Source organism: Ranitomeya imitator, chromosome 2, assembly GCF_032444005.1.
Source record: "Ranitomeya imitator isolate aRanImi1 chromosome 2, aRanImi1.pri, whole genome shotgun sequence".
Lineage (NCBI taxonomy): Eukaryota > Metazoa > Chordata > Amphibia > Anura > Dendrobatidae > Ranitomeya > Ranitomeya imitator.
The window spans coordinates 402,241,930-402,265,964 of NC_091283.1; the positions used below are offsets into that span (position 1 = coordinate 402,241,930).

The 24,035-nt window shown below is 45.1% G+C and overlaps 1 protein-coding gene across 1 annotated transcript in view; it reads left to right on the top strand.

The window, feature by feature from the left end:
- The first annotated feature begins 3,553 nt into the window (after positions 1-3,553).
- The window catches only part of STX8 (syntaxin 8), a 289,427-nt gene continuing 268,945 nt past the window's right edge, over positions 3,554-24,035 (top strand). Inside the window, exons 1-2 of the mRNA XM_069750636.1 lie at positions 3,554-3,610; positions 8,402-8,501. Coding sequence (XP_069606737.1) covers positions 3,600-3,610; positions 8,402-8,501 — 111 coding nt within the window. The 5' untranslated portion in view covers positions 3,554-3,599. The remainder of the gene's footprint in view (positions 3,611-8,401; positions 8,502-24,035) is intronic.

Sequence of the window (24,035 nt, forward strand, 5' to 3'; positions counted from 1 at the left end):
AGAACAGACCCCTATATTAATATTAGACCCAGACCAGACCCCTATATTAATATTAGACCCAGACCAGATCCCTATATTAATATTAGACCCAGAACAGACCCCTATATTAATATTAGACCCAGACCAGACCCCTATATTAATATTAGACCCAGACCAGATCCCTATATTAATATTAGACCCAGAACAGACCCCTATATTAATATTAGACCCAGACCAGACCCCTATATTTATATTAGACCCAGACCAGACCTCTATATTAATATTAGACCCAGACCAGACCCCTATATTAATATTAGACCCAGAACAGACCCCTATATTAATATTAGACCCAGACCAGACCTCTATATTAATATTAGACCCAGACCCCTATATTAATATTAGACCCAGACCAGATCCCTATATTAATATTAGACCCAGACCAGACCCCTATATTAATATTAGACCCAGACCAGACCCCTATATTAATATTAGACCCAGACCAGATCCCTATATTAATATTAGACCCAGACCAGACCCCTATATTAATATTAGACCCAGACCAGACCCCTATATTAATATTAGACCCAGACCAGATCCCTATATTAATATTAGACCCAGACCAGACCCCTATATTTATATTAGACCCAGACCAGACCTCTATATTAATATTAGACCCAGAACAGACCCCTATATTAATATTAGACCCAGACCAGACCCCTATATTAATATTAGACCCAGACCTCTATATTAATATTAGACCCAGACCAGACCCCTATATTAATATTAGACCCAGAACAGACCCCTATATTAATATTAGACCCAGACCAGACCTCTATATTAATATTAGACCCAGACCAGACCCCTATATTAATATTAGACCCAGACCAGACCCCTATATTAATATTAGACCCAGACCAGACCCCTATATTAATATTAGACCCAGACCAGATCCCTATATTAATATTAGACCCAGACCAGACCCCTATATTAATATTAGACCCAGACCAGACCCCTATATTAATATTAGACCCAGACCAGACCCCTACATTAATATTAGACCCAGACCAGATCCCTATATTAATATTAGACCCAGACCAGACCTCTATATTAATATTAGACCCAGACCAGATCCCTATATTAATATTAGACCCAGACCCCTATATTAATATTAGACCCAGACCAGACCCCTATATTAATATTAGACCCAGACCAGACCCCTATATTAATATTAGACCCAGACCAGACCCCTATATTAATATTAGACCCAGACCAGATCCCTATATTAATATTAGACCCAGAACAGACCCCTATATTAATATTAGACCCAGACCAGACCCCTATATTAATATTAGACCCAGACCAGATCCCTATATTAATATTAGACCCAGAACAGACCCCTATATTAATATTAGACCCAGACCAGACCCCTATATTAATATTAGACCCAGACCAGATCCCTATATTAATATTAGACCCAGACCAGACCCCTATATTTATATTAGACCCAGACCAGACCTCTATATTAATATTAGACCCAGACCAGACCCCTATATTAATATTAGACCCAGACCAGACCCCTATATTAATATTAGACCCAGACCTCTATATTAATATTAGACCCAGACCAGACCCCTATATTAATATTAGACCCAGACCAGATCCCTATATTAATATTATACCCAGACCAGACCCCTATATTAATATTAGACCCAGACCAGAGCTCTATATTAATATTAGACCCAGACCAGACCCCTATATTAACATTAGACCCAGACCAGACCCCTATATTAATATTAGACCCAGACCAGATCCCTATATTAATATTAGACCCAGACCAGACCTCTATATTAATATTAGACCCAGACCAGACCCCTATATTAATATTAGACCCAGACCAGATCCCTATATTAATATTAGACCCAGACCAGACCCCTATATTAATATTAGACCCAGACCAGATCCCTATATTAATATTAGACCCAGAACAGACCCCTATAATAACATGAGACTCCAGACCAGACCCCTATATTAATATTAGACCCAGACCAGACCCCTATATTAATATTAGACCTAGACCAGATCCCTATATTAATATTAGACCCAGACCAGACCCCTATATTAATATTAGACCCAGACCAGATCCCTATATTAATATTAGACCCAGACCAGACCCCTATATTAATATTAGACCCAGACCAGATCCCTATATTAATATTAGACCCAGACCAGACCCCTATATTAATATTAGACCCAGACCAGACCCCTATATTAATATTAGACCTAGACCAGATCCCTATATTAATATTAGACTCAGACCAGACCCCTATATTAATATTAGACCCAGACCAGATCCCTATATTAATATTAGACCCAGACCAGACCCCTATATTAATATTAGACCCAGACCAGATCCCTATATTAATATTAGACCCAGAACAGACCCCTATAATAACATGAGACTCCAGACCAGACCCCTATATTAATATTAGACCCAGACCAGACCCCTATATTAATATTAGACCCAGACCAGACCCCTATATTAATATTAGACCTAGACCAGATCCCTATATTAATATTAGACCCAGACCAGATCCCTATATTAATATTAGACCCAGAACAGACCCCTATATTAATATTAGACCCAGACCAGACCCCTATATTAATATTAGACCCAGAACAGACCCCTATATTAATATTAGACCCAGACCAGACCCCTATATTAATATTAGACCCAGACCAGACCCCTATATTAATATTAGACCCAGACCCCTATATTAATTTTAAACTCCAGACCAGACCCCTATAATAACATGAGACCCCAGACCAGACTCCTATATTGATATTGGACCTCAAAGCAGACCTGTATATTAAAGAGACCCTAGACCAGACTCTTATATAAAGCTGAGACCCCAGACCAAACCCCTATATTAATAATAGACCCCCGACCCCTATATTAAAATTAAACCTCATATCAGACCCTTTTATTAATATTAGATCCCAGACCAGACCCTTACAATAATGAGACGATGAGACCCCAGATCAGACTCCCATGTTAATATGAGACCCCAGGCCAGACCCTTAAAATAATAGGAGACCCCAGACCAGACCCCTAAACCTGTTCAAACTCCTAAAATGACTGCAGGGTAATGCTGCACCTCTCACAGGGGCATTTAGGTGAAAACTAAATATTAATGAGTGGCAGGGTGAAAGAGGGTAAAAATAGGGGACCCCAGGGTAAACCAAAGTAACTTACAGATAGTGGGACCACCCATTTATGACATAGCTTTGGCATAAAGACCGTTCAAGTTAAAGGGCCAGCTGGGGAGATAATTCTGCTTTTGTCTTTTTCAAGGTTATTCTATATCAAAGTGCACAAATAAAATAAAATATATCTATAAATAGAGTAGATATAACACATACTTCCTGCAGCTGCCGCACACAGCCTGCGCCCTCAGGAAGGGAATTACTAATCTGCGGCAGAGCCGTGTGCTCCACAGTAGGGGGCGCTAGTATGTAGACTCACTGTTTTGCGTTTATTCAGTCCCGACTATTTTGACCTGACCGGGTGACCGTCAGTCACGTGATACAAACAGGAAGTGTCGCTCTTCTCTGCCGCAGCTATGGATCCTTGGTGGGTGCAGTATTATCCGGATCTTTGTTGATGTCATGTGTTATTATGTATTATCTTATCTGTCTTGTACAACAAGTCCCAGCAATGCGTGCGAGTACGGTGCCCAGTAATGTGCCAGGCTGGCAATAGTGCTGGTGGGACCTATCTATGTCTAGTATCACTTTACAAGGGCTCTGTATAAATGTGTCATTATCCTGCACCCCAAGTGTCAGCGTCATTATCCTGTATCCCAAGTGTCAGCGTCATTATCCTGTACCCCAAGTGTCAGCGTCATTATCCTGTACCCCAAGTGTCAGCGTCATTATCCTGTGCCCCAAGTGTCAGTGTCATTATCCTGTACCCCAAGTGTCAGCGTCATTATCCTGTACCCCAAGTGTCAGCGTCATTATCCTGTACCCCAAGTGTCAGTGTCATTATCCTGTACCCCAAGTGTCAGTGTCATTATCCTGTACCCCAAGTGTCAGCGTCATTATCCTGTGCCCCAAGTGTCAGTGTCATTATCCTGTACCCCAAGTGTCAGTGTCATTATCCTGTACCCCAAGTGTCAGCGTCATTATCCTGTACCCCAAGTGTAAGTGTCATTATACTGTACCACAAGTGTCAGCGTCATTATCCTGTACCCCAAGTGTAAGTGTCATTATACTGTACCCCAAGTGTCAGCGTCATTATCCTGTACCCCAAGTGTCAGCGTCATTATACTGTACCACAAGTGTCAGCGTCATTATCCTGTACCCCAAGTGTCAGTGTCATTATCCTGTACCCCAAGTGTAAGTGTCATTATACTGTACCCCAAGTGTCAGCGTCATTATCCTGTACCCCAAGTGTCAGTGTCATTATACTGTACCCCAAGTGTCAGCGTCTTTATCCTGTACCCCAAGTGTCAGCGTCATTATCCTGTACCCCAATTGTCAGCATCATTATCCTGTGCCCCAAGTGTTAGCGTCCTTATCCTGCGCCCCAAGTGTCAGCGTCATTATCCTGTGCCCCAAGTGTCAGTGTCATTATCCTGTACCCCAAGTGTCAGCGTCATTATCCTGTGCCCCAAGTGTTAGCGTCATTATCCTGTGCCCCAAGTGTTAGCGTCATTATCCTGTGCCCCAAGTGTCAGTGTCATTATCCTGTGCCCCAAGTGTCAGTGTCATTATCCTGTGCCCCAAGTGTTAGCGTCATTATCCTGTACCCCAAGTGTCAGTGTCATTATCCTGTACCCCAAGTGTTAGCGTCATTATCCTGTACCCCAAGTGTCAGCGTCATTATCCTGTGCCCCAAGTGTTAGCGTCATTATCCTGTGCCCCAAGTGTCAGCGTCATTATCCTGTACCCCAAGTGTCAGCGTCATTATCCTGTACCCCAAGTGTCAGTGTCATTATCCTGTACCCCAAGTGTTAGAGTCATTATCCTGTACCCCAAGTGTTAGCGTCATTATCCTGTACCCCAAGTGTTAGTGTTATCATCCTGTACCCCAAGTGTCAGTGTCATTATCCTGTACCCCAAGTGTCAACGTTATTATCTTGTACCCCAAGTGTCAGCGTCATTATCCTGTACCCCAAGTGTTAGTGTTATCATCCTGTACCCCAAGTGTCAGTGTCATTATCCTGTACCCCAAGTGTCAACGTTATTATCTTGTACCCCAAGTGTCAGCGTCATTATCCTGTACCCCAAGTGTCAGTGTCATTATCCTGTACCCCAAGTGTCAGTGTCATTATCCTGTACCCCAAGTGTTAGCGTCATTATCCTGTACCCCAAGTGTTAGTGTTATCATCCTGTACCCCAAGTGTCAGTGTCATTATCCTGTACCCCAAGTGTCAGCGTCATTATCCTGTACCCCAAGTGTCAGCGTCATTATCCTGTACCCCAAGTGTCAGTGTCATTATCCTGTACCCCAAGTGTCAGTGTCATTATCCTGTACCCCAAGTGTTAGCGTCATTATCCTGTACCCCAAGTGTTAGTGTTATCATCCTGTGTTGAGGTCCTTGTCCTGCTGTCCCCGAGTGTCTGGATCCTTGTACTGCTCAACCCTCCCGAGTGTCTGGGTCCTTGTCCTGCCCAACCCTCCCGAGTGTCTGGGTCCTTGTCCTGCCCAACCCTCTTGAGTGTCTGGTTCCTTGTCCTGCCCAACCCTCTTGAGTGTCTGGGTCCTTGTCCTGCCCAACCCTCTTGAGTGTCTGGTTCCTTGTCCTGCCCAACCCTCCCGAGTGTCTGGGTCCTTGTCCTGCCCAACCCTCTTGAGTGTCTGGTTCCTTGTCCTGCCCAACCCTCTATAGTGTCTGGGTCCTTGTCCTGCCCAACCCTCTTGAGTGTCTGGTTCCTTGTCCTGCCCAACCCTCTCGAGTGTCTGGTTCCTTGTCCTGCCCAACCCTCTCGAGTGTCTGGGTCCATGTCCTGCCCAACCCTCCCGAGTGTCTGGGTCCTTGTCCTGCCCAACCCTCCCGAGTGTCTGGGTCCTTGTCCTGCCCAACCCTCCCGAGTGTCTGGGTCCTTGTCCTGCCCAACCCTCCCGAGTGTCTGGGTCCTTGTCCTGCCCAACCCTCCCGAGTGTCTGGGTCCTTGTCCTGCCCAACCCTCCCGAGTGTCTGGGTCCTCGTCCTGCCCAACCCTCCCGAGTGTCTGGGTCCTTGTACTGCCCAACCCTCCCATTGTTGGGATCCTTGTCCTGCCCAACCCTCCCATTGTTGGGATCCTTGTCCTGCCCAACCCTCCCGAGTGTCTGGGTCCTCATCCTGCCCAACCCCCCCGAGTGTCTGGGTCCTTGTCCTGCCCAACCCTCCCATTGTTGGGATCCTTGTCCTGCCCAACCCTCCCGAGTGTCAGTTTTCTGTCCCCAAGTGAAAACAAATTGTTTGCAGCAAAGTGGTGAATGCCCTAAAAGACCCCTGTTTTCTTTAAGAATTTGTTAGTTTTCTGTGCCAATAATGGAACTCAGAGCACCCCAATGTGATCCTAACTTTAGAGTGCACAGTATTTGCTCTTCTATTCCCGCTTCTTCCCTGAGTAATTATTTTTTTTAATCCACCATACCGTTAAAGAGCTTTGGACCTTTTAATGTTTGTTTTTTCCAAGGGGGTGTGCAGCGGAATAAAATAGGAGCAACAACTGCCCATTTTTGACCATTGATGCTCTATTCAGCTGATTGGTGGGGATGCCGGGTGTCAGACCCCCACTAATCTGATATCGATGACCTAATCAAAGCATGGGCCATCAATATCCTTGTAGGGATTCTTTAGGTCTGTTCACATTGTTCCAGGCTCTATGAGGAGTTGCCGTTCACTGACATCAAGCAGAGGGATTAACGAAGGGATGATGTGAAAACATCAAATATTAGAAAGTTTTCCGAATGTCGTTTATATGGTGATTATGCTTCACTAGATGGTGGCCCGATTCTAACGCATCGGGTATTCTAGAATATGCATGTCCACGTAGTATATTGCCCAGCCACGTAGTATATTGCTCAGCGACGTAGTATATTGCCCAGCGACGTAGTATATTGCCCAGCGACGTAGTATACAGCACAGAGCCACGTAGTATATTGCCCAGCCACGTAGTATATTGCCCAGCCACGTAGTATATTGCCCAGCCACGTAGTATATTGCCCAGCCACGTAGTATATTGCCCAGCCACGTAGTATATTGCCCAGCCACATAGTATATTGCCCAGTTACGTAGTATATTGCCCAGCCACGTAGTATATTGCCCAGTTACGTAGTATATTGCCCAGCCACATAGTATATTGCCCAGTTACGTAGTATATTGCCCAGCCACGTAGTATATTGCCCAGTTACGTAGTATATTGCCCAGCTACGTATGTCACAGGTTAAAAAATAAAAAATAAACATACTCACCTTCCGATCCGAGGGCCCCTTGTAGTTCTGTCGGCAGCTTCCGGTCCCAGGGTATGATGACGTCATGGCGGGTCCTTCTCGCGGTGGCTGTTTTGCCGCGACCAGTCAGCGATTTGGATTTCCTTGACAGACAGAGGCCGCGACCAATGAATATCCGTGACAGACAGAAGGAAGTGACCCTTAGACAATTATATAGTAGATTCATAAAACAATGGACAATCCCTTTAAGGCAGCAGTTGTCCTGTTTAATATAAACGTGTTGTGCGGTATTTTTGCTCTTTTTCCACTGGCCTCGCTCACTATTTATCGTGTACACATGATGGGAGGAATCAGACGCACCCACGAGCTTTCCACAGATCGTCATGGATGACACACGTAATCAATCAGTTCTTATTACAATGTCCCGCCTGTTCTGTAGCCTAAAGGCTACAGAAAAACGAAAAAACGTGCTCTCCTTCCGGACCGGCATACTTAGCGCTGCTACCACTACCGGTCACTTAGCATCAGCATCCATGAGGGCACTGCAGCCAATCAGTAGCTGCTGATCGGCTGCAGAACTGCGCGTATTGAGAGTACATGCACGCTCAGGCGAGCTCAGCTTACATATGTAAGGGAGATCGGGGGCGCAGTTTTCTACTAAACACACTTTTGCCTGATGGCAATCCCCCATACACATGTACTCTCATGGCGGGCATCTCGATTCTTGAGAGTTAGGAAGCCGGATACACATGAGGGTCTCCAGTTCTGCTAAAATCCTCAGCTCCATCCGACATTTAGATATATATGGATCACTATAAACCTTACAGAAACCCTCAGCAACAAAGGTAATCATGAATGATGAGCAGGTAACACCCCCTCTGAAGAAAGCGTTCATCAAATATTGAGGGTCTTGTGCCTTTCACACATGCACGCGTGACGTCTAAAGGGCTGATGAGGATTATGTTTTGGTTGCAGGTTGTCTGCGTACGATTCCTCCTATCACCTCGCACAGGAAATTGCAGAGAAGATCCATGAGCGGAATCGCTACGTGAGAAATGGAGAGAACCCAGTAAAGGTAAAAAGTTTAAAGGGGAACTCTGGGAACAGTCTCATATAGGAAACCAGTGCCGCTCTATATGGCCTAGAGTTGGGTGACCACTGCATATCTCAATCATTATTGATGAGGGTCTTTGTTTTTTTTGTGTGCATTTAATGATGTCCTCAGTGTGGACAAGATCTAGTACAATGTCATTGACTTTGCTGCTATTATTTACACCTGGAGAATCTGCTGCATATTCTCCCCCCCCTTTTCCTTCTCTCCAGGGCGCTTTTTACACTTCTTTACTGTCTGGATCCATCCTCCAGTAGCTCTAATGTTGTTGGATGATCATTCTCAGATGCACCTAATGACCCTTTTTAATAACACACTTACCACATCCTCATTGATCTGACAGCTGTATTGTAGCACAGCTCGGGCTCTGAAGATCTGACTGGTACCAGTTGGTGTTGCACCTAATGAGCCTGTCTAATTCATAAAGAAAACAGATGCACCTAATGAGCCTGTCTAATTCATAAAGAAAACAGATGCACCTAATGAGCCTGTCTAATTCATAAAGAAAACAGATGCACCTAATGAGCCTGTCTAATTAATAAAGAAAACAGATGCACCTAATGAGCCTGTCTAATTCATAAAGAAAACAGAAGCACCTAATGAGCCTGTCTAATTCATAAAGAAAACAGATGCACCTAATGAGCCTGTCTAATTAATAAAGAAAACAGATGCACCTAATGAGCCTGTCTAATTCATAAAGAAAACAGATGCACCTAATGAGCCTGTCTAATTCATAAAGAAAACAGATGCACCTAATGAGCCTGTCTAATTCATAAAGAAAACAGAAGCACCTAATGAGCCTGTCTAATTCATAAAGAAAACAGATGCACCTAATGAGCCTGTCTAATTAATAAAGAAAACAGATGCACCTAATGAGCCTGTCTAATTCATAAAGAAAACAGAAGCACCTAATGAGCCTGTCTAATTCATAAAGAAAACAGATGCACCTAATGAGCCTGTCTAATTCATAAAGAAAACAGAAGCACCTAATGAGCCTGTCTAATTCATAAAGAAAACAGATGCACCTAATGAGCCTGTCTAATAACACACTCTTACGGCATCCTACTTACTCAGACAGCTGGGTTGTAGCACCGCTCTATGTAATACTCAGCTCTAAAGGTCCCACGGATACCAGTTGCAGATGCACCTAATGACCCTCTCTGATCCATTAAGAAAATGATAACCCTGTCTAAAGGCCCCTTCACATTTAGCGACGCTGCAGCGATACCGACAACGATCCGAATCGCTGCAGCGTCGCTGTTTGTCGCTGGAGAGCTGTCACACAGACCGCTCTCCAGCGACCAACGATGCCGGTAACCAGGGTAAACATCGGGTAACTAAGCGCAGAGCCGCGCTTAGTAACCCGATGTTTACCCTGGTTACCATGCTAAAAGTAAAAAAAAACAAACACTACATACTTAGCTATCGCTGTCTGTCCTCCAGCGCTGCGCTCTGCTTCTCTGCTCTCCTCCTGTACTGTCTGGGAGCCGGAAAGCAGAGCGGTGACGTCACCGCTCTGCTTTCCGGCTCACAGACAGTACAGGAGGAGTGCAGAGCGCAGCGCTGGAGGACAGACAGCGGTAGGTAAGTATGTACTGTTTGGTTTTTTTTACTTTTAGCATGGTAACCAGGGTAAACATCGGGTTACTAAGCGCGGCCCTGCGCTTAGTTACCCGATGTTTACCCTGGTTTCCAGTGAAGACATCGCTGGATCGGTGTCACACACGCCGGTCCAGCGATGTCTCCAGGGAGTCCAGCGACGAAATAAAGTTCTGGACTTTATTCAGCGACCAACGATCTCCCAGCAGGGGCCTGATCGTTGGTCGCTGTCACACATAACGATTTCATTAACGATATCGTTGCTACGTCACAAATACCAACGATATCGTTAACAATATCGTTATGTGTGAAGGTACCTTAATAAAACAGTCTGGCACATCCTCATTACTCTGATAACTGCTTTGCTATGTATGAGAGAGAATGATCGTGTTCACTAGAGGAGACTGGAATATACAAGGGCACATTGTAACTTATCTAATGTTTATACAGTGACATCACTTTGAGTATTTCATGTGGATATAGTTTTTTTTGTGTGTGTTTTTTTTTTAAATTTTTTTTAAAGAAGGTAATTTGTTAATTTTTATGAAATCATATCTGAATTAATAGCAATAATTGAGCAGAATAACTATTTCCTACACGACTGTCTCCCTTCTTCCCCTTTCTCTCTCCTCTCTGTACCTCTTTTCTGTTTATTTTTGTTTTGTTCATTCCCTCTGCCTCCTAATTCTTTTTTCTCATTATCTCGTCACTTCTTTCATTTATTTTGTTTTTCTTTCCTTTTTTCTTTTTTAATACTCTCTTTAACCCCTCTGTGACCTTAGACGTACTATCCCGTCGAGGTGCCCTGGGCTTATCTGACCCTGGACGGGATAGTACGTCATAGCCGATCGGCCGCGCTCACGGGGGGAGCGCGGCCGATCGCGGCCGGGTGTCAGCTGCTTATCGCAGCTGACATCCGGCACTATGTGCCAGGAGCGGTCACGGACCGCCCCCGGCACATTAACCCCTGGCACACCGCGATCAAAGATGATCGCGATGAGCCGGCGGTGCAGGGAAGCACCGCGCAGGGAGGGGGCTCCCTGCGGGCTTCCCTGAGCCCCCCGCAGCAACGCGATGTGATCGCGTTGCTGCGAGGGTCTCCTCACCTCCCTCCCTGCTCGAGCCCCGGATCCAAGATGGCCGCGGATCCGGGTCCTGCAGGGAGGGAGGTGGCTTCACAGAGCCTGCTTAGAGCAGGCACTGTGAAGGCTGCAGCGCTGCATGTCAGATCAGTGATCTGACAGAGTGCTGTGCAAACTGTCAGATCACTGATCTGTGATGTCCCCCCCCCTGGGACAAAGTAAAAAAGTAAAAAAAAAATTTTCCAAATGTGTAAAAAAAATAAAAAAAATATTCCAAAATAATGAAAAAAAAAAAAAAATATTATTCCCATAAATACATTTCTTCATCTAAATAAAAAAAAAAACCAATAAAAGTACACATATTTAGTATCGCCGCGTCCGTAACGACCCGACCTATAAAACTGTCCCACTAGTTAACCCCTTCAGTAAACACCGTAAGAGAAAAAAAAAAAAAAAACGAGGCAAAAAACAACGCTTTATTATCATACCGCCGAACAAAAAGTGGAATAACACGCGATCAAAAGGACAGATATAAATAACCATGGTACCGCTGAAAGCGTCATATTGTCCCGCAAAAAAAGAGCCGCCATACAGCATCATCAGCAAAAAAATAAAAAAGTTATAGTCCTGAGAATAAAGCGATGCAAAAATAATTATTTTTTCTGTAAAATAGTTTTTATCGTATAAAAGCACCAAACCATAAAAAAATGATATAAATGAGGTATCGCTGTAATCGTACTGACCCGAAGAATAAAACTGATTTATCAATTTTACCAAACGCGGAACGGTATAAACGCCTCCCCTAATAGAAATTCATGAATAGCTGGCTTTTGGTCATTCTTCCTCACAAAAATCGGAATAAAAAGCGATAAAAAAATGTCACGTGCCCAAAAATGTTTTCAATAAAAACGTCAACTCGTCCCGCAAAAAACAAGACCTCACATGACTCTGTGGACCAAAATATGGAAAAATTATAGCTCTCAAAATGTGGTATTGCAAAAAATATTTTTTGCAATAAAAAGGGTCTTTCAGTGTGTGACGGCTGCCAATCATAAAAATCCGCTAAAAAACTCGCTATAAAAGTAAATCAAACCCCCCTTCACCACCCCCTTAGTTAGGGAAAAATAAAAAAAAATGTATTTATTTCCATTTTCCCATTAGGGATAGGGCTAGGGTTAGGGCTAGGGTTAGGGCTAGGGTTAGGGCTAGGGTTAGGGCTAGGGTTAGGGCTAGGGCTAGGGTTAGGGCTAGGGTTAGGGCTAGGGCTAGGGTTAGGGCTAGGGTTAGGGCTAGGGTTAGGGCTAGGGTTAGGGTTAGGGTTGGGGCTACAGTTAGGGTTGGGGCTAAAGTTAGGGTTAGGGTTTAGATTACATTTACAGTTGGGAATAGGGTTGGGATTAGGGTTAGGGGTGTGTCAGGGTTAGAGGTGTGGTTAGGGTTACCGTTGGAATTAGGGTTAGGGGTGTGTTTAGATTAGGGTTTCAGTTATAATTGGGGGGTTTCCACTGTTTCGGCACATCAGGGGCTCTCCAAACACGACATGGCGTCCGATCTCAATTCCAGCCAATTCTGCGTTGAAAAAGTAAAACAGTGCTCCTTCCCTTCCGAGCTCTCCTGTGTGCCCAAACAGGGGTTTACCCCAACATATGGGGTATCAGCGTACTCAGGACAAATTGGACAACAACTTTTGTGGACCAATTTCTCCTGTTACCCTTGGGAAAATACAAAACTGGGGGCTAAAAAATAATTTTTGTGGGAAAACAAAAAGATTTTTTATTTTCACGGCTCTGCGTTATAAACTGTAGTGAAACACTTGGGGGTTCAAAGTTCTCACAACACATCTAGATAAGTTCATTGAGGGGTCTAGTTTCCAATATGGGGTCACTTGTGGGGGGTTTCTACTGTTTAGGTACATTAGGGGCTCTGCAAACGCAATGTGACGCCTGCAGACCAATCCATCTAAGTCTGCATTCCAAATGATGCTCCTTCCCTTCCGAGCCCTCCCATGCGCCCAAACGGTGGTTCCCCCCCACATATCGGGTATCAGCGTACTCAGGACAAATTGGACAACAACATTTAGGGTCCAATTTCTCCTGCTAACCTTGGAAAAATACAAAACTGGGGGCTGAAATATAATTTTTGTGGAAAAAAAAATATTTTTTATTTGCATGGCTCTGCATTATAAACTGTAGTGAAATACTTGGGGGTTCAAAGCTCTCACAACACATCAAGATGAGTTCCTTAGGGGGTCTACTTTCCAAAATGGTGTCACTTGTGGGGGGTTTCTACTGTTTAGGTACATTAGGGGCTCTGCAAACGCAATGTGACGCCTGCAGACCATTCCATCTAAGTCTGCATTCCAAATGGCGCTCCTTCCCTTCCGAACCCTCCCATGCGCCCAAACGGTGGTTCCCCCCCACATATGGGGTATCAGCGTACTCAGGACAAATTGGACAACAACTTTTGGGGTCCAATTTCTCCTGTTACCCTAGGGAAAATACAAAACTGGGGGCTAAAAAATAATTTTTGTGGGAAAAAAATTTTGTTTTATTTTTATGGCTCTGCATTATAAACTTCTGTGAAGCCCTTGGTGGGTCAAAGTGCTCACCACACATCCAGATAAGTTCCTTAGGGGGTCTACTTTCCAAAATGGTGTCACTTGTGGGGGGTTTCAATGTTTAGGCACATCAGTGGCTCTCCAAACGCAACATGGCGTCCCATCTCAATTCCTGTCAATTTTGCATTGAAAAGTCAAACGGCGCTCCTTCCCTTCCGAGCTCTCCCATGCGCCCAAACAGTGGTTTACTGCCACATATGGGGTATCAGCGTACTCGGGACAAATTGGACAACATCTTTTGAGGTCCAATTTCTTCTCTTACCCTTGGAAAAATAAAAAATTGGGGGCAAAAATATAATTTTTGTGAAAAAATATGATTTTTTATTTTTACGGTTCTGCATTATAAACTTCTGTGAAGCACTTGGTGGGTCAAAGTGCTCACCACACATCCAGATAAGTTCCTTAGGGGGTCTACTTTCCAAAATGGTGTCACTTGTGGGGGGTTTCAATGTTTAGGCACATCAGTGGCTCTCCAAACGCAACATGGCGTCCCATCTCAATTCCTGTCAATTTTGCATTGAAAAGTCAAATAGCGCTCCTTCCCTTCCGAGCTCTCCCATGCGCCCAAACAGTGGTTTACTGCCACATATGGGGTATCAGCGTACTCAGGACAAATTGGACAACAACTTTTTGGGTCCAATTTCTCCTGTTACCCTTGGTAAAATAAAACAAATTGGAGCTGAATTAAATTTTTTGTGTAAAAAAGTTAAATGTTCATTTTTATTTAAACATTCCAAAAATTCCTATTAAACACCTGAAGGGTTAATAAACTTCTTGAATGTGGTTTTGAGCACCTTGAGGGGTGCAGTTTTTAGAATGGTGTCACACTTGGGCATTTTCTATCATATAGACCCCTCAAAATGACTTCAAATGAGACGTGGTCCCTAAAAAAAAATGGTGTTGTAAAAATGAGAAATTGCTGGTCAACTTTTAACCCTTATAACTCCCTAACAAAAAAAAAAATTGGTTCCAAAATTATGCTGATGTAAAGGAGACATGTGGGAAATGTTACTTATTAAGTATTTTGTATGACATATCTCTGTGATTTAATTGCATAAAAATTCAAAGTTTGAAAATTGCGAAATTTTCAAAATTTTCGCCAAATTTCCGTTTTTTTCACAAATAAACGCAGATACTATCAAAGAAATTTTACCACTATCATGAAGTACAATATGTCACGAGAAAACAATGTCAGAATCACCAGGATCCGTTGAAGCGTTTCGGAGTTATAACCTCATAAAGGGACAGTGGTCAGAATTGTAAAAATTGGCCTGGTCATTAACGTGCAAACCACCCTTGGGGGTAAAGGGGTTAATTTCTCTTTGATTTTTTTTTACTACTTTTATTCTTTTTTACTTTCATGTTTTTTTCTTTTGCTGTTTCTTTCCTTTTTTCTTTTTTTTTTTTCTTTCTATTTGTATTTTTCTCTCCTTTCACGCCTTTTATTCTCCTTGCTCTCCTTTTATTCTCCTGTCTCTCCTTTTGTTCTCCTTCTTTATGTTCTTTTTGTTCTCCTTCTTCATATTCTCCTTCTTTATGTTCTCCTTCATTTCTGTAAATTGAGATCTATCCATAGTATCTTTACAATGAAGCGCAGAGCGTGGCGCCTGCAGCACTAAGGAGAAGCTGGGTGGGGTTGGTAAATGTAGTTTTAGCAGATTAAACAACCACCCATTAAGCTCTTTGAAACTGGAGGAGCTGATTAAGATAAAAAATATACACAAAATAAATAACCTTTATATTTGTCTTGTGCTATATATTAACAATAATTATGTAGACACAGCTTAGTAAAAAATATTACCATTGTGAGAACCCCTCAAGGGTTTATTTATTCAAAGCTTTTTTTGCACTGATTTTGGCGAATATTCATCTGGGAGAATCTGCCTTTGGAAGTCAGCTTTGCTGTTCAAACAACCGTGTCGTTTTCTGAAACTGCTTCACTGAGTGACGTATGTATCTCGCAGTAGCACCTAGAAGCTTGCACGGCTACACTAAATTATTGGCTGGGACAATGGAGGCAGCATTTACTGCAGCCAGTATTGTGGAGCTTCTATATACATTACAGACCAAAAGTTTGGACACACCTTCTCATTTAAAGATTTTTCTGTATTTTCATGACTATGAAAATTGTACATTCACACTCAAGGCATCAAAACTATGAATTAACACATGTGGAATTATATACTTAACAAAAAAGTGTGAAACAACTGAAAATATGTCTTATATTCTAGGTTCTTCAAAGTAGCCACTTTTTGCTTTGATGACTGCTTTGCACACTCTTGGCATTCTCTTGATGAGCTTCAAGAGGTAGTCACCGGGAATGGTTTTCACTTCACAGGTGTGCCCTGTCTGGTTTAATGAGTGAGATTTCTTGCCTTATAAATGGGGTTGGGACCATCAGTTGTGTTGTGCAGAAGTCTGGTGGATACACAGCTGATAGTCCTACTGAATAGACTGTTAGAATTTGTATTATGGCAAGAAAAAAGCAGCAAGTAAAGAAAAACGAGTGGCCATCATTACTTTAAGAAATGAAGGTCAGTCAGTCCGAAAAATTGGGAAAACTTTGAAAGTGTCCCCAAGTGCAGTGGCAAAAACCATCAAGCGCTACAAAGAACCTGGCTCACATGAGGACCGCCCCAGAAAAGGAAGACCAAGAGTCACCTCTGCTTCTGAGGATAAGTTTATCCGAGTCACAAGCCTCAGAAATCACAGGTTAACAGCAGCTCAGATTAGAGACCAGGTCAATGCCACACAGAGTTCTAGCAGCAGACACATCTCTACAACAACTGTTAAGAGGAGACTTTGTGCAGCAGGCCTTCATGGTAAAATAGCTGCTAGGAAACCACTGCTAAGGACAGGCAACAAGCAGAAGAGACTTGTGTGATGGTGTGATATGCTATGTGGGTATCATTTTGTGTATATTTCTATTTTACTTATTTTCATGGTGTTCTCTTGTAGGAGGAGTAATTTGCTAATTGATGAATGGATGTTGCTGCCATCTGATATCAGCCCCCACACCACTGTATTGTTTGCTAATATGCTAATGACATGTTGACCTAGCTTGTTGAAACAATGAGCCCCTGAGACCTTCCCCCTCCTGACCTGTGAATGAGGAGGGAGACTTAAAATATCAGGGAGGTGAGACACAGATGAGTCCTGTGTGGAATGATGTGTTCAGAGCATCTCAGAGAGAAAGAAGAGTATATGGACAATGCTATCCTCTGTTTGCTGGATTGTTGGACTTTTATCCTGTTACTGAACTGCATTCGTGTTCTGGACTATTTTATCCTTTGTGTGGTGGATCGTATATGGACCTTTCTCCAGTCACCTTCCACGACAGCGGTACTGGAGGATGTCTCCCCGCCCTAATGGGGGACAGGAAACACAAAGAGGTTAAATACCCTCCCCTTCCTGCCACCTCCAGTGTTTTTCCTGTCCCCTATGGGGCATGAAGAGGTCCTGCGGTAGTGCTGCCGTGGCCGGCGATCGGAGCACTCGAGATCTTACCTAGCCGGGCAGCCTGGGTCGGGATGTTTCTCCTCCCTGCGGCGCTGCTCCCGTCTCCCCACTTGGGGTGGACTCGGGACCCTTCCTCCGCTCCTTCGGGAGTAAAGCGGAGCGGTATGGTGCGGCCGGGGTCCCCGCGCGGCTCCCCGGCATTCCTCCTCTCCTGCATGGCCGGAAACGGTGGACGCGCGAACCGGAAGTACCCGAACTTCCGGTTCACGGCATGTGTGTTCCAGCGGTGGAACGCACGCGCGTCGGAAACCAATTCTGATGGGGCATGGCGGTTCTCTCCCCTATGCCTGGGACCGGGAGGAGGAGCACACGATTGGACGCAGCTTCCACGGTATTTAACCCTGGAAGTCACCTCCAGGTAAGGCCCCCTGTCTGACTGACTGGACTTCAGTACTGACTGACCATGGAAGGTGACAGACCTATCTCTGCTTCTGCCGAGCCCTGCGTCCTCCCTCCTACCGTGAGTAGCGGGTTAAGGTCCCTTTATCCCTGTATTCCTTAGGGTGCTATATACTTAGTCCTCCTTCTCTCTCTCTTTTAGGGAGACAAGGCCTCTGCCCCTAGGAAGGACAGATCTTCCAAGACAAAATCGGAAGATCGGAAATGTGGTGTTTGTGCATCAAGGCTTCCTTCTTCTTACAAGAAGAAACTGTGCCAGCCCTGCACTGATGAAATTTTACGCTCAGAACAGCCATCCTTGTTTGAGAGCATTAAATCCCTCATTAAACAGGAAGTTCAGTCCTCAGTATCGGCCCTTTCCCAGTCTCTGTTACCTCCGCCACCTCCCCCTAAAAAAAGGAAGATGGCTACGGTTACGTCTGATTCAGATTCTGGTGAAATTCGTTCCTCCGGTTCGGAGGATTTGTGGGAGAATGAGGGCTCCACTTCCACCCCCAAAGAGGAGAGTAAGAAATACTATTTTCTCTAGTAGCCTTCCACGACAGCCACCAGGAGGTTGTCTCCATTCCCTAATGGGGGACAGGAAGCACAAGAGGTTAAAAACCCCTCCCACCTCCCATTAACCAGTGTCTTTCCTGTCCCCCATGGGGCATGGAGAGGTTCCTGGTGCGCTGCTGCGGCGGCTCTAGCAGAGTACCTGAATCAGATCTTTCGCCGGGCACTTATGGTCGGGTCCTCCGCGGCTTCCTCCTGCTTTGTGTCTCCCGTCTCCTCCGGATTCTGGGACCGCGTTCCCGGTCCTCCTGCGTCCTCTCGCGGGGACAAAGCTGGCCGGTGAGCCCACCCGGAGGCCTCCCTGAGCTCTCCGGCGTCTCCCCCTCCAGCGCGCGCTGTTCGGCGACCCGGAAGTCAGTGGCGCTCCACTTCCGGGTCGGCGCTCCTGCACAGGAGCGACACAAGTCCAGAGCAATGGATTACCGAACGGCGTGCGAGGCACGCTGCATCCTCGCACGCCTGCCTGGGACTGCGGAGGGGGAGGGGCGGCTAATTGCACACGCTGGTTGCAGACTTATTTTCTATATAAGCTGCGAAGACGTCTCAGGTAAGCCTGCTGTAAGCATGGACTCGTCTTGCCCTGCAGCTGCAGAGCCCAGCGCTCCTCAGGCCCTAGTAAGTACGGCAGAGGGTGTCCCATTTAAAGGTACATAATATACCTTTTCTTACACGGCTTCCTCTCTCATTGCAGGGAGTCAAGCCAGGCCCTAAAAACATTACCAAGCGTAGATGTGCTACCTGTAATGCGAAAATGCCACCAGATTGGGAGAAAAAGTTATGCCAACCTTGTACGGATAAAATCGTCAGAGCGGAACACCCTTCTTTGATTGATGAAATCCGCTCCTTGGTTAGGCAGGAGGTTCAAACCTCCTTGGCTACACTCGCCCCACCTCCACCTCCGCCACCATCCTCACCTGGTCCATCTCTCCCCAAAAAGAGGAAAATCCAGGAGTACTCTGAGTCAGAGTCTGAGGAGTCCTATACGTCCTCCTCTGTCAAGTGGGAAGACACGTTACCCCATAAATCTGCGGAGATCAGGAAATACCTTTTTTCCTCAGAATATATTGAGGATTTGGTATCGGCTGTGAGGAACACAATGGGGCTAAAAGAGGAATCAGTGCCTCAGTCTATACAAGACGAGCTGTTTGGTATACATACTGAAAAGCAGCCCGGGTTTCCCGTCCATAAAAGCATAATTGATATGATTAATAATGAATGGGAATTACCCGAGAAACGGCTAACAACGCCTCCAGATTTTAAGCACCGATTTCCTCTTGATGAAGACTCAATAAAATGGAACATTCCAAAAATTGATGTCCAAGTGGCTAGAGTGGCTAAAAAGACGGCTCTGCCGTTCGAGGATTCTTCCCAATTAAAAGACCCCTTGGATAGGAAGATTGAGAGTCTTCTCAAAAAATCCTGGGAAACGTCTACCTCAGCCCTCCGGTACAATATAGCATCCACATGTGTTGCCCGCTCGCTCTTCCGTTGGATAGAAGAGTTAGAAAGCCACATCTCTCAGGGTACCCCAAGAGAAGAAGTACTGGACTCTTTGCCTATCTTGCACAGAGCAACAGGGTTCCTTGCAGACGCCTCACTGGAATCTATCCGTGTGGCCGCCAGATCCTTGGTCCAGACAAATTCAGCCAGAAGAGCTCTCTGGTTAAAAATGTGGAGCGGAGATGTTACGTCAAAAATAAAACTGTGTTCTATTCCCTTTAAGGGTGAATATGTGTTTGGGCCCTCCTTAGATGATATCTTAGAGAAAGCCACAGACAGAAAGAAAACCCTCCCTGAACAGAAGCCTCCCAGGAAGCGTTTTTTTCGGCCCTCCCAGCCCCACCCCTCCCAGGGTAGAGGGAAAGGAAAATCCGGAAGGTGGAGTTATGCTAAGGGGAAGCCTAAAAACATCCTTATTCCCCAACAAACACAACAAGAGAAGCAATGACTCCGATCCGGTAGGGGGGAGGCTTTCGGACTTTGTCCACAGTTGGCAGAATATCTCCAACAGCCCCTGGGTGGTGAGTGTTATCCAACAGGGTCTGCTGATAGAGTTCGATGCGCCTCCTCCCAGGATCGTAAGAGTCACCTCCCTGTCATCTAGGGAGACTCAAAAGTTGATGATGGCCGGAATTCAGGACTTGCTAAACTCAAGAGCTATTTCCTTGGTTCCAGTGAACGAGCGGGGGGAAGGCCACTATTCCCGTATCTTCATAGTAAAAAAGCCTTCCGGACAATCTCGGATTATAATAAATCTGAAGGCTCTCAACAGATACATAACATACCGCAAGTTCAAGATGGAGTCAGTAAAAACAGCCATCCCTCTAATAGCTCCTCACTCATATATGGCAACAATAGACCTCAAGGATGCCTATTTCCATATTCCAATACATCCTTGCCACAGGAAATACCTGAGATTTGCGGTTCAATTCAACCAAAAGATCTTACATTTTCAGTACAACGTTCTCCCCTTCGGGATCTCCTCAGCCCCAAGGGTGTTCTCCAGAGTCATGGCGGAAGCAGTAGCCCATATCAGGAGTCAAGACATCGCCATAGTCCCGTACTTAGACGACCTGTTAATAATTGGTCCTTCCGCCGAAGTTCTCAATCAGAGAGTTTCCAAAACTCTGAACATCTTACAGGGGTTGGGTTGGATTCCAAACCTGAAAAAATCTCGGCTGTCACCATCAAAGGTGAGGAAATTCCTTGGAGTCCTCCTGGATTCAGAAGGTCAAAAGTCCTTCTTACCAGAGGAACATCGGATAAATTTAATTTCCAAGGTCTCACACTTCAGGAAACAACGTTCTCCGACCTTACGAACTGCGATGTCTCTTCTGGGATCGATGACGGCCTGTATACAATCAGTCCAGTGGGCTCAGAGCCACTCCAGAGTTCTGCAGGCGCACATCTTAGGGAACTGGAACGGGAATCCAAATTCCTTAAACAGAAGAGTTTACACTCCAGGGAAGGTAAAGGCCTCGTTAACCTGGTGGTCGATCCAATCAAACCTGCTGAAGGGTGTAGACTGGGTGCAAGATCCGCTAATTACGGTGACAACAGACGCCAGTCAAAAAGGTTGGGGAGCAGTGGTCTCACAAATCCCATTCCAGGATCACTGGAATCAGAGAGAAAGTTCCAGTTCCTCCAACCTCAGAGAATTGTTGGCAGTGGAGAGGGCCCTTCTGGCAGCCAGCAGTCTCATTATAGGTCAACATGTCAGAATTTATTCGGACAATATGACGACTGTCGCGCATCTAAAACACCAGGGGAGTCCAAAGTTCAACCAACTAAAAGCAATATCAAACAGGATATTTTGCTGGGCAGAGAAACATCTCCTCTCACTTTCAGCGTTACACCTCAAGGGGTCGGTGAATGTCCAGGCAGATCGCCTAAGCCGTCACGACTTGCATCCAGGAGAATGGAGCCTGAAGACGGACGTTTTCAAAATGTTGACAGACAGGTGGGGTCTTCCCGATATAGACCTTCTAGCGTCCAGCCAGAATGCACAGGTCAAGAACTACTTCTCCCTAAACCCCAAAGACAGGTCTCAGGGAGTAGACGCCTTCGCTCATACTTGGAAGTTCCATCTGGCTTACGGGTTCCCTCCAATACCGTTACTTGCGAAGACCCTCCGGAAGATCCGGGACGATCAGGTCCAGACTATCCTAGTAGCTCCAGCGTGGCAGAAGAGGAGCTGGTACCACCTCATCGAAGAATTAAAGGTGGACGGTCCAGTCTTTCTTCAGGTATCAGAAGATCTTCTCTGCCAGGGCCCCTTTTATCACCCGGAGCCACAGAAGTTCAAACTGGCAGCCTGGCTATTGAAGCCCAGGTACTAAGAGCTAAGGGCCTTTCAGAGTCAGTAATCTCTACTCTACAAAAATCTAGGAAACCTATTACCAATACCATATATGGAAAAATCTGGAAAAGATTCTCCTCGTGGTGTCATCCTCATAAACCTGACCCTTTTCATCCTAATATTTCACAAATATTAGATTTTTTGCAAAAGGGATTAGAATTAGGGCTGAAGCCAAGTACCTTGAAAGTTCAAGTGTCAGCCTTGAGTTCCGTCTTCGATCAGGATCTTGCAGGTCATCGTTGGATAAAGAGGTTTATGGTCGCGGCATCAAGACATTGTCCAAGAAAACAAATTTTTGTGCCATCCTGGGACCTAAACATAGTTCTAAAGGGTCTTACGGCTCCTCCATTTGAGCCACTATCATCTTGTTCCTCGCATCTTCTGTCCTGCAAGACGGCCTTCTTGGTTGCAATTTCTACCGCAAGAAGAGTGGGGGAAATACAAGCTCTCTCAATTAGAGAGCCTTATCTTACCATAAGAGATGACTCCATCGTATTCCGTCCAGATCCTTGTTTCCTACCGAAGGTAGTGTCAGAATTCCATCGATCACAGGACATAGTCCTCCCATCGTTTTGTCACAATCCTTCAAATCCGGAAGAACACAGGTTCCATACTTTGGACGTACGACGTATAGTTTTATACTACTTAGATTATACTAAATCATTTAGAATTGACAAAAATCTCTTCGTTCATCTTTCTGGCAGAAACAAAGGCAAGAAGGTAGCGAAGAGTACCATTGCCAACTGGATAAAAAAGGCCATTTCTGAAGCATACCTAAATCAGAATATTGCTGTTCCTGCGGGCCTAAAGGCTCATTCCACCAGATCTACTTCCGTCTCTTGGGCTGAAAGGGCTGGCGCTTCTTCGGAGCAGATTTGCAGGGCAGCAACATGGTCTTCTCTACACACATTTACTAAACATTATAGATTGGATTTCTGGTCCAATCAGGATCTTGCTTTTGGCCGAAAGGTTCTTCAAGCTGTGGTCCCTCCCTAAATACAGAATTGGTTGGCATCCCTCCTGGTGGCTGTCGTGGAAGGCTACTAGAGAAAATAGAATTATTCTTACCGTTAATTCGGTTTCTAGGAGCCTTCCACGACAGCATTAATTCCCTCCCGATGTTCTTGGATATTTTTCTGAGAACCTAAAGGTAACCGGTGCTATGGGTTCAGTTGTAAGTCACTGGTTAATGGGAGGTGGGAGGGGTTTTTAACCTCTTGTGCTTCCTGTCCCCCATTAGGGAATGGAGACAACCTCCTGGTGGCTGTCGTGGAAGGCTCCTAGAAACCGAATTAACGGTAAGAATAATTCTATTTTTCCTCAGAAGACATACATGAGTTAATTAGTATGGTCAGGGGGACAATGGGCGTTGAGGAGGAGGAGGAGAAACCATCAGTGCAGGATGAGATGTTCGGTGGGTTAAAGCCAAAGAAATTAAAGGGGTTCCCTATACACGAGAATGTACAGAGTCTCATTCTTCATGAATGGGAATCGCCCGAAAAGGGACTTACTGTTCCCTCTGAGCTAAAGAATCGTTTCTCTCTCGATGGAGACGTCTCTCTGTGGGATACCCCTAAGGTAGATGTGCAGGTCTCTACAGTCTCAAAAAAGACAACCCTTCCCTTCGAGGATGCTTCCCAACTCAGAGACCCTATGGATCGCAAGATGGAGAGCTTGCTAAGAAAATCCTGGGAGACTTCCACCAATCTCCTTAAAACAAATATTGCGTCCACCTGCGTGGCTAGATCCCTATTTCGTTGGCTCCGCACACTTGAAGACCACCTTACCCAGGGAACATCTAGGGAAGTAATCTTAGATTCCCTCCCGCTTCTCCAGAAAGCTACGGGCTTCCTAGCCGATGCTTCGGC